The sequence below is a fragment of the Charadrius vociferus genome, unplaced genomic scaffold (assembly GCF_000708025.1).
Source record: "Charadrius vociferus isolate BGI_N301 unplaced genomic scaffold, ASM70802v2 scaffold433, whole genome shotgun sequence".
NCBI lineage: Eukaryota > Metazoa > Chordata > Aves > Charadriiformes > Charadriidae > Charadrius > Charadrius vociferus.
This window is the reverse complement of record NW_009647846.1, coordinates 1606541-1621391: the sequence shown is the minus strand read 5'-3', so window position 1 is coordinate 1621391 and position 14851 is coordinate 1606541. Positions and strand designations below refer to the sequence as shown.

Here is a 14851-nt window from a genome sequence, read left to right as displayed (position 1 = left end):
CAGTAGTCCATTAATCAGCGGGTCAGGGATTAGGAAATGATTTAGAGGAGGAAAAATTGACAGACATTTATGTGTATCTGCCTTACGTGGATAAAATAAAACCTCATCCAAAAATTATATTCTTTACTGAATAACTATTTTTTTTTCTCACGTTTCCAATGTTAGCCATGAGGGTGTTCGGGCCACTGGGTGTATTTCCCAGAGATAATGCTTCGTAACTTCCCTGCTTCCAGCCTGCACGCACGTTCCTTTTGCAGCCCAGAGGATGCTGTTGCAAATCAAAGATGTACAGTGCTTAACACAATCTCACAATCTGATTCAAACAAGTGGTAACTATTAAGTCAGCTTTGGAAACTGAAGTGTGCGTGTGTTTAAGAACCCACTGCTATAAATGATTCCTGAAGTGTTTTCCAGACTTAGACTACTTTTCACTCAGAAAACCTCTTTTCAGACAGTTGATTCCTAAATTGCTGAAGTTCTTACTCTGCAATAGCTTTTGCTTTTTCCAGATGTTTATCTTGACCTTGTGTATGCAGGCCTTAATATATTAAAATAGCATTATAGTGGAGTAGCACATTAAAAAAAAAAAAAAAAAAGCAAGCTTTTTTTTTTTGGTGCTACATGTCTGGACAACAGCATGAATTTCTCATCATCTTGTGGGCCTGACTCAAGGTTAAAATCCACAGCTTTGTTATTTCAAGTGACTTGCTGCATGGTAGAAATGGAATTAGAGCCAAGATTAGCTACTCAGTTGAGTTTATTTTTGGTAATTCTTCTAATATATATAAATGTGATTTGAACTTAAAATTTGGAGCTGAAGCGGGGGGTTGTGTTTATCCAATGTGGTCAGTGCCATACTAAATGCAAGACTAATACAAATGTTTTCATGGTTAGTGACTGGGGGCTTGGTTTTCTTTTTTTTTGTGTGTTTTGAAGGGTATTCCCTTACTGCTCTTGCAGTGCCGGTAATGGTGTAATCCTGACAACACCACTGACTTTCCTGATGTTCCACCCCTTCATTTTTTCCATGTATGTTTAGGAGGGAATTTTCTTTGAGATAATTGTAAAGTAGCCTAAAAGTCTTGAAATCATCAGTTAATGGAGCAATTAAAGTTAGGATATCCCAGCCTACTTTGAAAAGAAAATTGAATACTTAAAATTTTGAATTTTCTGCAGGCTGATAGTGGGAGCGTAGGCTTCAGTTCTGCAAATTACTTCATTGGAGTGGAAAGCTTGCAGGTCGACGTTAGTGTATCTTCCCAGTATTATCATACCGCGTTCTCTTTCCTTCACGGTGCTATGGGTCTGTGATAAGCAGAACAGTGAGTTCTTGAAGTTTAATCCTGGAGCAGAGAGCTGGATAATCCAAGTTTTCGACTGGATCAGACCAAAACAAGCGTTGAGCTTCTCTGCCTCTGAAACGTGCTTTGCTCCTAGAACTGCACTCCCTGTACATGGAGGCAGTTGTGTAACGTTTGCAGAGCCGTTACATTTAACCAGTTCTGTTACGAGTGACAGCCTATGCTGGGAAGAGTTAATCAAAATGAAGGAGATACTGTCCTCTAATTCGGTATCTCTTCAAGATCTATTCAGCAGCACATGCTGCTGTTTTTACAAGACGAATCTGTTGCCAGTCTACGGAACACATGGTTTGGAGTGAAGCATGAGAACGCTAAGCATTGTGGAAGTAACTAAGCTCATTAGTGGCAAGGGGAGGGCTTTGCTGTATTAACTGTGATGTTGTAATATCTCTGCCTAATTAGCTCTTCTACTAATTAGATTTAGAGCAATTAAAAGCTTTAAAGACTTTTGTGAAGTTTTTTGAAAGGACTGTAAATTTCAGGTACATGACTTTCTCTTTTGGAAGGAGCATCTTGGTGCGTGCTCGCTGGTGTCAGTGGCTGACTTAGATTAGTTTCCAATTAATTATTGAAGGCTGTACGTAGTTTATCACTGTTATTACTGTCCTAGTACTATATGTGTAACTTCTCTAAAGATCTGGGTGTTCTGCAAAGACTGGCAGCCATTTGGTGTTCAGTTCAGCAGAGCCCGAAACAGAAGACATGCACACGTAGTGCTCTCATGTGGAGAGATTATATTTTTCTTAGTTTAAAATAAACCATTCTGATTGAAAGCATCTGCTTTTTCTTTTGCATAACAAAAATGTTTTCCAAAATTAAAGTCTTCTAAAGCGTCAGTCTTTGCAGTCTCCTGCAGAGACTTTTATCCAAAACCCAGCATTTTAATTTACAAAAATGTGTTCTTAAAGCCATCGTGATGAAATCTTACTCATGATCTTTCAGATTCACAGAGAACCTTTGGATAATAGTACTGCGGCTCTCTTATTTTCCTTAAAGAGCTGTGAAATTCTGACTTTAGATTTCTGTCCTATCTTGAGTATAGATTAAAGGTTAAAGCTCAAAATATACAAGGAATTGGTTAAATCAGACTACTTTTAAGCCTATTGACTGTAGTATCTGTTTGCCAGCTTGGTCATTCTGAGGTTTTAGTGCTGGAGAGTTGAGCGGAGTATCTCTCTGAATGAGGATCCCGTCTTTGGGTTTGAATGCTCAGTAACAGAGCTGTAGTTTTCTAGAAAGAGATCAAATAATCTTCATGCTTTTTTGTATATGGGTAAGGGCTCCATTTGTGGGGAGAATGGTGTTAGATTTGTTAGATACTGAGCCAGAATTAGGTGGTTGGTGGTGTCTATTTATGTGCTTGTCATGCGAGGGAGGTCATAAAGCAGGGTCTTTAAGAAATGTCATTATTTTAGTAGTATGCCTGAAGGGTCCCATTTAGGTGGAGAACACATGGACAGAATGTCTCAGTCATCAGCGAGCTGCTGAGAGCATCTTTATTTCTTTTGTACTTAACACCAATGTCTTCTCTTTGCTCGCTTTGGAAGAACGAGCACCAGAAACCCCCAAGTGGATGGCTTCCCAGCCTGGAGGAGTCCTGCAGCGAGTTTAGGGATTCCGGCACTTTTGCCTAGAACTCGCCAAGAGCTGTGGGCTCTTCAGCTGAGCGTAAGCCAACAACTCTGCAGCTTTAGTCCAGCATTGCTATTGACTTAAAATGAACTTCGAGGTAAGGTACCCAGATGTATGATGTAGGCAAAATCTGTATGTGATGACAGGAGAAGAGTGAAGAGCTGTCACGGGAGCTGTTACAGCATAGACTGATCAAATGCTTTAAAAATGAGCAGCATTTCTATTTCTTAGGCACTGCGGTTTATTTTTCTACTGAAACATTCAAATGAGGGATCTGATGTGTAATTTGGATCAGAGTTTTTCTTAACAACTTATGTTTGTCATAGATAATTTTTTCTCTCGCACACATGTAATTACATGGTAAATGCTCGTCACTGTTGAAGGATGCACTTTTCTCTTAGAAGGTGCTGTTAAAATTGTTTGACCGGACTGATGCTCTGTCTCCCGAGTCCCAGCTTTCAGTGACTTACTTTTTGACTTTCCTGTGAAGGATTGGGTGAGTTAAAGGATAACACTCTTGGCACAGTTCCTACCTGTACATACAACGCTTTACAAAGTTGTTTTGGCAGCACGATGCCGAAAAGTAAGTGTTCTGCTTTGCCATCTCTTGAGTGGGGAAAGCTGAGGGGCAGTGGAGAGGGAAGAAGTTGCTGAAGGTTGTTCTACAGGCCAGGGTCAGAGTAGCACATGGATCTCATCACTCCAGGGCGAACCAGCTGGTAGATTGTTTAACTCCTAAAGAACTGGAGGCTTACTTACTCCGATTTTTGTTTGTTATGGAAATTATCTCTGTAATAGGAGTATTTTGGAAGAAAGCCCTCGAGCTGCTGGAAAAAAAACACTATTGGTGGTTAGCATAAGTGTTCTTTTTTGCCTCAGTTTTTTGAAAGGACCCGTTATTAAGATAAGTATTTCTAAGTGAATGTGAATCAGAATAGAATAGTTAAACAGGCTGTGCACTGACCTTCTCAGCTTTGAAGCAAGCTTAATAGAAGAAATCCTTAATGAATGTATTCCGGGAGTAATTCCTTGGCATTGCAGAACCGAATTTGAGACTTTTGGTTAGAGTGAAGTACTGGCTGTCTGCATTGATACAGACTATTTTGTCTGCAAACCAACTGGGGGAGGAAAAAAAAAAAAGAAAAAGGCTTTGCTTAACTTTTGTGGCTCTTCTGTCTCCACCTTCTGGAAGATGATAGCAAATAGTTTAATTTCAGTTTACTGAGTTAATTAACTGGAAAGCAAACGTGTTTCAAGATGTGTGTTTTGACCCTAGTTAAAGGATGTCATCAGGATTTTGTTTTAGTTATTCCGAAACACTGAGTCTAGGGAGCAAATAATTGGGATGAAAGTTCTCTTTAAGCCAAAACTGTCTTGGTTTTTTTTTTTTTTTTTTTAATCATCTCTGCAGTATGTGTCAGACTGAAGTCAGCCAGGAGTTTAGCTGGTTTAAGTGGACTGTGGGCATACTGTTGTAAAAAAATTGAGTAGAACTGTAATGTTCCAGATGACCTCTTGCAACTATTACCATCTGATTTTTCTTGACATATGTTTTCAGAGGTGAAGAACTATAATTGAAAATTTCTGAGGACAGTCTGGTCTACTACAGGTAGTGTGCTGAAGGCTGTGCCTTCAAAGAGAAAAAACTGTCCTTTGTATCAGACCTGCAAGTGAGAAAATGTAGAAGGAGAGACAGCCAGAGGGCAGTACTTCAGAAAAGTATGCTCAGGGTTCAGTCTCTCTCTATCTTGTTTTTGGGTGGTATTTTTTTAGTGCTCTTCCCTGGCCAGCAGTATTGTAATGTGGATAAAACAATCGTGATAGTTGGTCAGAGATGATTTGGAATTTAACAGGTCAATTGGCTGCGGGCAGGGCCACGAGCTGTGCGCAGAAGCTTTGTAGCCTGTTGTCACATGCTGGTTTTTCAGAATAGCCTTTAGCTGGGAATTCAGGTCTTCTTCCCTGGCCATTCTTGTCCCTTTTCAGGTTGCCGCTGCTCCCTGGTGGTTGCCTGTGAAGGGAGCCAACTGGAAGCACCCTGAGGGTCCTGACTCTAATATCTCCAACAGGTAAGCCATAAATGGCCATTCAATTATAATACACAGTGCCTGTAAATATACCTGTAAACTTGGACTAGAAATGGAGGTGCAAGAAAGGTTTTTTAATTAGTAACCTGCTTGCTTCTGCGACTATATTCACATCTTCTAGTGTGCCACGTGCAATATTCAGTGGTCGTATGGTCAATGGCATAGTAGTGTTTCAAAAAGGTCTATAAGCACTTCCCACCTGAGGGAAAAGAGACCATGCTGAAATGTGCCTCTGTGTTTTCTATTCACATTTATACACCAGCAGTGAAACAGAGCAGGTCTTTAGAGGATCAGCAACTTTAGAGCATTCAGTGCAGATCTGGTTTTGAGAGGAAGACTAAATACTAGCTGCATGCGTACTCAGGAGTCCGTGTAGCGTGTCCTCCGTCTGGGAGTTGGAGACCCATCTCACTGGCCGCAGGTGACTGAAGAGTTTTGTGCCGTTTAATGTATTCTGACTTTGTAGGCTGATTACTGTGGAAAATCAGTTATGACTGTTATTTAGAAGCTCTAAATGCTTTGGAAAACTGCATTTTTTCTGAGCCTATAGTTAGCACCATGCTTTGCTGGCATGAACCTTGGAAGTTGCTGATCCATGTCTTTATATGATCTCTTTCATTTCGGAAGTGGAATGAATTTTACACCTAGCAAATCAAAAGGCTTCCTTTTTCTCAGGTGCTTTTTGTGGATCCTGCAGCACTAGCCCTGGGTTGCACACGTTGAAAGCCATTGTTGTAGCTGGATATATTAATTACTGTATGCTGACTTAGATGTGACTGTCTTCATTTCTCTTTCTCTCGCTAGGCAGGTGGCAATGAAGTTGGCACTAGCTGCTTAATCAACTAGTTAAAGTTTCAAAACTGCTGTTTGAAATAAAGTCAGACTTTCTAGCCTAGATCTAGTAGATGCTGGCATGTTTTTGAGTCCTCTAAGGACAGGGCTATGTTAGTGTAACATCATCTGATGGCTGAACTGCTTAGTAACAAGTCCGTTGTCTGTTCTCCAAGGGCAATGAAAGAATTAGCTGAGGCAAAAATAGAGATAATATCAGGAGGCGTTGTTAGGGGGAGACAGAGAAATTCAGGTCACAGTCAGCAGATAAGAGTTGGAAACCTGCCACGTCAATCTAGTCTTGTAGAAGTATGGCACAAACCTAACGTAGTACAACTGGTAGTGAACTTGCCACATGGAAGTAGTCTAATGGACCAGGAGGCACATGGTGGCTTGTTAAATGAGGCAGGAGAGGCAAGTTAATAGGAGATCCTCTGTATCTGTCTTCTGGATCAGTACCCTCAGCTCTTGAAGTATCTTGGTCTGTTAGAGGCTTGGATGGGGAGGATCCTCGGGGCACGAATGATTAGGCATTGTTTCTGTCTTTTTTTTCTTTCTGGAAAAAGAGACCGCAATTGTAAGGGCAATCCTGGAACCAAACCTGTGTAAGCGGGACTGCTGGAAACACCCAAAGAAAAACTCATTGTTGTTAAATTTCTGCAGTTCACTGTTTCCTGGATTGGGTACTGCAAAAGATGATGTTGCTAGGAGAAAGGACGCTTTCTTATCTCACCTCTCCCTAAAAACTCCCACAACTGACAGCAAAGAAAGAATCTACAGCAAAGAGCAGAGTGCGCAGGGAAGGGAAGGGCGTTCACCATTTTATTGCAATGTAAATTTTCCTATTGAGAATTTTGGCTTTTTGTTAAGGTACTGTTAAACCAGCCTAGCAAGGAGGAGTGATGCTGCAGGCTTTTAGTGTCTTCCCCTGGGTCACTGAGCACCTATCTTTGCACATTAGCCAGTGTATTGGTGGTTCTTCACTGGCTCCTGGGTGCAGCGGGAGTCTGGGGGGAGATGGTGCGAAAGCACAAGCTACAAATGGCTTTGTTAACTGTATAGAGCTGCACATAAAAGCACGAGGAGACAAACAGAACTTAATTTTTTTCTTTCTTGTTTTTCTCTGTTGGCTGCACTTCCCATCCAGCATCTACTAGTAGCTCGCTGTCTTTCTTTAAATAGCTTCTTTTCTGTAAAAGTACTCTGATAGCTTGTCCAGTTGTAACTGAACTGTGAACTTCCTCACAATCCTTTGTGGCTATCTCTTAAAAGAGTTTCATAACATGCTTGTGCTATATAGCTGTGAGATTGCCTAGCTCTGCTGATGATCTTGTCCTATGTATTTTCTTCCCCAGAATGGATCATCCAGTTCTTCATGTTTCCTGGAATGACGCCGTGGCGTTCTGCACATGGGCAGGGAAACGATTACCAACGGAGGCTGAATGGGAGTACAGCTGTCGGGGGGGCCTTGAGAATAGGTACCTCTCACAAACGTGTTCCTGATAAATATTTAAAAACAGTGTTTATGAGATAAGGAGGAGTTGTGTGGGTTTTATTACCTTCAATGTCTTTTTTTTTTGTGTATTTTGCACATCTGTGGTAAATATAACACTGACTTACTCTGAACAGATTCCTTTAGGTAAGTGAATTTCCCTGAATACCTAAATGGTATATTTTAATCTGAACTCTATAATAGAAAGAGAATGCAGAGAACCCAAGAGAGGGGAGATGTGACAAAATGCCAAGACCCAGGACCGCTGCTGTTGCAGGGGATGAGAAGTGTAGCGAAGGACCTTAGTGCCAAGGCCGAGCGAGTTGCAAAAGAGCTTAAGAAGTAAATAACTACATCACTGCACAGCAGTTGTAGGGCCACTGGATCCACCTGTTATCTGACTGTGGGCCTGGGGAGGAGGGGAAGACGAGGTGAGTAACGGGTTTAGGTCTTCTCCATCCTCTGTCCTGGCTACACGCCACACGGCAGAGCTGCCTTTCCCTCCTCCGTGCACAAACCCTTGCTCTCCTGGAAAACCTGCTAGATGTTGGTGCGAGGGGAACTGGAATACAAACAGTTCTTCAGGGTAAGGAGGGGAGGAAGGGAGGGTGGTGTGTGGGGTGTGTGTGTCTCATTTTTTAAATAAAAATAATAATTTAAAAAAGTGCTTGACAACTGTTCTGCTGTATGTCTTTTGATAGACTTTTCCCATGGGGCAACAAGCTTCAGCCAAAAGGTCAACATTATGCCAATATCTGGCAGGGAGTGTTCCCAACTAGTAACACTGCAGAAGATGGATACAAAGGAACTGCACCTGTAAGTAAAATGTGTGAGTCTCAAAGTGAATTAATCATATGGAAATGAGTTTAATCTTTCTAAAACTGAGGTCTGTGTTCCACACAATGAGCCATGGCTGATTTTTATTCTGGTACTCTTTCACCTTTAGATTTTTAAAGTTACAGTATATTTCACTGCAGGCTTAGGTATTACCAAGGGACACTTTTTAAAAGCTAATTGAAAAGTGAAGATTACTTTCATTTTAACTTTTAGTTCTTCTCCAACTGACCTCTTTTCCCCCTTTCCAGTCAGTTTATAGTCCAATGCTGAAATACTCTCTGCCTCCGCTTTTGGCATTGAAATTTTTTGAACTCTCATTTTTTGGGTAGTTGTTCTTGAGGCACAAAAATCATACAATAGTTTAAAAGACATGAAACTTCCCTTTTTGGAAAGATTGAGCCTGTCTAGTATAGCAAACAATGGAGTGGAATTTTAAAGGCAATCAAGGGTGTGAACAAAGTATTAAATGGTAGTTAAAGTAAGTCCAAAAAGTTTCAGCAGCAGAGAAGTCTGTGTGAGTTGACAGCCGTCCTTGTTTTTCTGTAATGGACAGGGGAATCTGGAAGTTTTAAGCATGGGCGTGGAGCTCAGATCACTAACCCTGTGTGCAGGTCTGTGCCTGTTGGTCAAACAGTGCCTCTCTTTAGAGGATCAGTCTCCAGAAACAGCGAGAAGACACTCTGTGCCACAATGGAAAGTGGTGCTGAGAACATTGAGGATGACAATAGTTCATTCTTTCGTTCTGTTTTATTTAAATGGGGTATGTAGAAGTGTTACAGTTCTGCACTACTAATTTGGTGTCTGCTTCCGGATGTGAAGGCAGAAGCTCCTAGTAAGCACCGATGCCCCTTTGGCAGACTGATCTTCAGGATTAAAAACTGTATTTTGTGTTGAGTGGCTTATAGAACTGGTACTTGTGTTCCACATCTTGTATAGGTCACTGCTTTTCCTCCCAACGGGTATGGCTTGTACAACATTGTCGGAAATGCCTGGGAATGGACCTCTGACTGGTGGGCTGTTCATCATTCAACAGATGAAGTTCACAACCCTGTAAGTATTTTATTGGCATCACACGAAGTATAGAATTCCCTCTTGCTACTCTGATCTGGTTGCTGTTGGAAAACCTACTGTTCTTTGCTCCTCTCTGCTGTGTCTGGTGTGGGATGGGCTGTGGTTGGAAAACCTACTGTTCTTTGCTCCTGTCTGGTGTGGGATGGGCTGTATTCTGGTGAATTAGGAAGTATCGCACCACAAATCATCAACACTGGAATTGTAGTGCAGTTTTATTTATTTGTTGTGCTGGCTAGGCCTCCGCAACTGGTTAGCAGTTGAGTACCTCCAAGCTGGCATCATATTACGGAAATCAAGAATTTGCCAATGCAGTGGAATTACTTAAAAAAAAAAAAAAAAAGGGAAGTTTTTTTTGTTCATTTGTGTCTCTAAAAGCTTACTACTGTATTTTTACAAGAGAGTAAACCAGAGTAGAGAACAAACCATCCTGAATTATCATTATGGCTTCTACTAGCTCGTTTAAAACACAACATGTAACAAAGCTGAAGTTTCTGGGGAGAGGTAGCTCGCTAGGCTTTGAGATGTTAATCTTTGGTTTTCTCTGTGGCAGGCAGAGAAAGAGGTCCTGCAGGGTAAGCTTTGTACGTGGGGTTTCTTGTGCAGTATCTCTCAGCAGATTCAAGTTCTAATATTACATCTCCTTCTCTCTCATTTGTCCAGGATGACTAAATCTGAGAAATGCACTGCTCTGCTCTCACAGAGCTTGTTTTGTTCAGCCACAGTTACCTGTAATGAGAAAACCAATTAAACCTCACGGGGCAGGAGCTCTCTGTTTGCAGGATTTCGGTATCCCCATGCGGCAGTCTCTTATGATACGTGTAGTCTGTCTTTGGTATGCCGGACGTAATTGCAGGCCTTCCTGGGAAGTCAGTGATTGGAAATGGCTTGAGGAGCTTATTAAACTTCTTTTGCTGTTCTGTACCTTACAGAGGTCGACATTCTGCCTTCTAGGAGGGTGTTGCTAGCACGAGAAATCAGACTCATCTTGGCGTCTAGGTTGTTCTAGGTCTGTACGAGCAGTTTCATCACACTGATGGAGCATCTGGAGACATCCTAACCCATACCCATCACATCGGCCAGTTTCTAGTTACTTGTATCCCAATAAAATACCACAGGTCTCTCTAGTGACTTCAGCTTTGTGTCCAACACTGTGCTACATACATCTTCTCAAGTTACTAAAATGCTTGGGGCTGCAGCTTTTTTTTTTGTCTTGCTCGATTTTAACATCGGATGGACTATTTCCTAATTCTTGCTGGTAGGCAGCGGTAGTGGCCCAGCAATAGCTAAAGAACCTCCTTTGCCTTTGGGACATCGGCTGTGTTGTAGCTCCATCTACTACTTTTCTCACATACTGCATAAATTCATATGATGCGATTTGAATATTTCATAGTAGTCAAAATTTTCTGCCAGTTTCTGTAATTCAGCAATAATGGAAAGCTGTATGGCATGAATTGTCTCTTGAACGTATAAACGCACCTGTCTCTTTCCAACACTGACTCATGGCTTGCATACACATACAGCTGAAATTTATACAGAGCTTACACTTAGCATTCAAACGGAGTCCTTAGATTATTTTTTCCCTGTTTGCATACTGATTGATTAGGAAAGAAACATCTGCTGTCTTGCAATTCTGTTTCCATTCTGGTGGGTTTTTATATGCAATTATGGATAATTTTTTTTCTGTACCTTATGAATGGAAACAAGACCAGTTTAAGAGCAACATTTCTAAAGATGATATCTTGAGTTACTGACAGAATGTAAATTTAGATGAAAGTGAAGAACAGTAAAACTAGGAAACTTTCCCGTGTCAGAGCAGAGTATTGACTTGATTGCAGCCTCGGCAGTCAGGGCAGGAGGGGAGTGAGCACGGCTGAGCTTTCCATTCCAGACTAGTCACCGTGGTTTGTACTGGAGAAGCTTCTGCTTTGCCCCTCTCGCTACTGAAGCTTCACCGTGGTGAACCTGTGTACCATGATCTGCATATGCCGCCTTCATCGGGGCGGGGGAAAGGCCCCCTCGGCCACCCGCGCCCCTTCAGAGACGGTCAGTCTGCGTCCCTGGGAAGAGCACAGCTTGGTAGCGTATTGCAGCTCTCCCTCTTCTTGTTCCCCTCTCAGTCCGACAGCTGTGTCCGTTTTGGCTCCTGGTTTGTGCAGTGGTCTCTCGGGGCAGGGAGAAGCGCACAGCTCTCCACAACTCGTCTTCCCTGGCAAGAAGCGGCAACGCTGGGACGCAAAAATACAGTAACTAGGCTGAGCCTGGAGCATAAAACCACTTTTGATGCTGTGTCTGTATAGAACTTGGAAGTCACAGATCCGGGGTCTATTACACCCAGATACGTTCTAGAGGGTTGTTTTGTTTGTTTTTGTCTGTAGGTTAGTGTAAGGTTCTGTGCATTATTTGTTTAAACAGATATAAAGACTGATATATAAACAGATTTAAAGACTGTGTTATCACTGGCAAAGTCTTAGGGCTTATTTTCATGCGAGATGAGTGGCTTTTGTGGGTGAAAGGCATGAAACAACTACTCTATGTGGAAGTTACTGTGGTAATAATGGAAAGAACCTCCAGGAGCCTTCACCCAAAGTGTAGCTTTCAGCTGATCTGTTCCCTGCCATTGGTGCTAGTTAACTGCATCTTATTTTGCTTTATATAGGAAAAATAGATTTCTCTGCCTGTGTCAGCCTTCCCAACTTGTCCGAGCTGCACAAAGTCCAGCTAGCTAGAATTGTGTATTTTGGTGAACTACAGCTACTGAGGTATGATGCTTGGGGGGAAAAAAAATAATCCTTTTTCTTAAGTATTGCAGTGCTGCACCATCATTAGAATGACTTATTTAAATGAGACACTTTTGTGTTCATGTCAAGCCAGCGTGTTTTGGTGTTGAATTAAGGTGATGGTGAGAAACAAGTGTCGTGTGACTTACGCTCTCTGTTAAACTGAAGTGGCTATTGAGTTCGCTTAGGTTTTTAAATATGGCACAAACATTTTGCAGACATTTCAGAAAGTTTTTTAAAAAATGAGGTTTTAACAATGATGCTTTTAGGTTTTTTCAGTTGGAAACTAATTGTCAGAATCTAGTGTCTGAGGCAGAGCACTTCAAAGTGAATTCCAAAGGGTTTTTCTGATTAAATGGATAAGGAAAGTGAATCTCATAATGTGAAAAGGTGTCCCAAAATAGTCGGGCTGCAGTATCTTCTGAGACATTAAAAATGATTAGCACCATATCTATCAGAGCCAATCTCTTAAGTCTCTCCAGAGTACAAGTCAGCGTAACCTATATATAGGATGTGTTCTTTCAGCCTAAAAGACTAGGAATTCTTCTAGAGGGTCAGAGCTTGGTGAAAGTTTTTTAACATATTTAGTTTAACAGCTGAAATCTTCAAAGCAGTTTTCTAGTACTGGAGAGATTTTGGGTATACTGTGGATTGGTTACAAGGAGTGCATGGAATTTTGCACACATTCTTTTTTTTTTTTTTTTTTGTGTGTGTAATTGATCGGCTTGCATTCACAAATAATTACCGAGAGCAAAAATAAACTGGGACATCTGAAAATGCTTTGTAAGTTGTTTGCTACTTTTTAATCTATTAGACTTAAATTATGCTCGAAGAATGGAACAATGTTCTTCCTCTTCTTTGCCAGGTATAGGACCTGGGCAGGTAAGTATTGAAGCCAGCTAAACAAACTCGAAAGACTTTTATGCAGCTCAAGAAGTAGGTAGAACGCAGAGCTTGGTACTTTGTCCTGGAAATGACTATGAAGTGCCAGAGCACTGGGCACCGTTAGCAACAGCGGTGTTTGGGGCTGCAGCCACAGCTCTCAAGTTAGTGGTGTTGAAAGGCATCATAATGTGTTATGGACGTAACTTCGAAGAGCAGAGCATTAGCATAACTGGAGATTTGTTTGTACAGACCTCTCTATAAGAATCTAATTAGACACTTCTTCAACTAAAAGTCTCCTTAACTCTTCTAGTCCAGACACTTACTTGTATAATAGTAGTGGCTTGTTCAAAACATGAGGAGCAAGTGGCTTTTGTTTTGAATTCTACTTCTCATCACGTTTGTGTAGTGAACCACAAATGTCTCTGTTCATTTTCGACGTAAGCGAATGAAAGTCTCCCCACGTTACATGCATGCAGGATCAGTGGAGGTTAGTGCACAGTGCTTAGAGCAGCTGTGGAAGGAAGTAAACGATACTGTATTTGGAGGGGTTTTAAGTAACAAATTGTATGTAGTGAATGACCTTACTTGTCTTCTGGAACATGGCAAATGGTCCCTCGATTTCCTGTGAGATCATGGGCTTGTTACAGATAAAAATGGGGAGCATCCAAGGCAGTAACGTTCATTTAGTGCGGCAGGAACGTCCAGTGGAAATCTCATACCTCACGGATCCAGAACAAACTCCATCTGAAATAGCTGTCTGTGGAAAACTTTTTTTACACTTGGAAATGGAAATAACTTCTAAATTTTCTGAATTTCAAGTGGAATAGTGTCTCTCAATTGTCACCTATTGTTCTACCTTCCCCTCACCTCTCAGCACGGTTCTTGTCTGTGTTCTGTGTTCGCTCACCGCTGAAAGCCTTTCTAAGCACAACGTTGTCCTGCGTGTAGGTTTAGGGTGCCAGCTGTTGTCTGCCACAGCTGTTCTCCAGCACACGTTGTGCATTCCGGAGTGCTTCAGTGAGGGATTCTTTGTGTGAGAGGCGGGAGGTCGAGGAGCTCGCTGTCTTGCTGCTGATCGCTGAAATTATTGTGCTTGCACTTGAAGACATCTTGGAGTTGCGCAGAATGGGGCCACGTAGCAGCACAAAGACAGACTTGCAGCATTTCTTAACCATGTAGGTGAAGTGGGTTTTTGTGTGGTCAAACTCAGTTTGGAGGGAGTTATAAAATCCACTTGAGGAAAATGTAAACCTGATACTTCAACTCCTCCAGTATCGGCAGCGGGTGAAAAGCCAGAGCACTGCTGCTGTCAGAAATAAGGGCTTCTGGGCTGATTTTTCCCATGAATAGAAAGAAATCCACAGTTTGAGACAAACTCACAAAAAAAAAATATGTTTCTTCAGTACATCTTGCAGCTACTATTTGGTGCGTGAGGGCAGGACGAGGAAGCACGAGGGTTGTCTTTGTTGTTGTTTGAACAGTGTAAATGATCAGTTGGCAGACAGTAGCCAAGTGTGTGTGTCTGTGTGTGTGTGAGCTCAATCAAACCACAGTCCCTTTATGGGGCTGTTTTAATTGTGGTGACTTCTGGCTCGGATTTTTTTGGTATACAGTGCGTAGTTTCTTATGACCTGCAGTTCTGTTCAAAAACTGATTTAGCTCAAAACAGAGTGGCTGTGCAGCTGACTGTGCGTAGAAAATTATAATGCAACTTCAGAAGGTATTTGCTGTAATGAAAGAAATACAACTTCCCTTTTCATTAAAAAAAAAAAAGCTTCTATGATGTCTTTTAATAACTCTTCTTTAAAGAATAATCCTGCTTATAAGCTTTGGTAATTGAATGCACAAGCACTTGTCACGCAATTGGACTATAATATG

The 14851-nt window shown here is 41.6% G+C and overlaps 1 protein-coding gene across 1 annotated transcript in view; it reads left to right on the top strand.

Annotated features, from left to right (window-relative positions):
* Nucleotides 1-14851, top strand: part of SUMF1 (sulfatase modifying factor 1) — a 38783-nt gene that overhangs the window by 10633 nt on the left and 13299 nt on the right. Inside the window, exons 3-6 of the mRNA XM_009882882.1 lie at nucleotides 4980-5062; nucleotides 7267-7389; nucleotides 8105-8219; nucleotides 9177-9290. Coding sequence (XP_009881184.1) covers nucleotides 4980-5062; nucleotides 7267-7389; nucleotides 8105-8219; nucleotides 9177-9290 — 435 coding nt within the window. The remainder of the gene's footprint in view (nucleotides 1-4979; nucleotides 5063-7266; nucleotides 7390-8104; nucleotides 8220-9176; nucleotides 9291-14851) is intronic.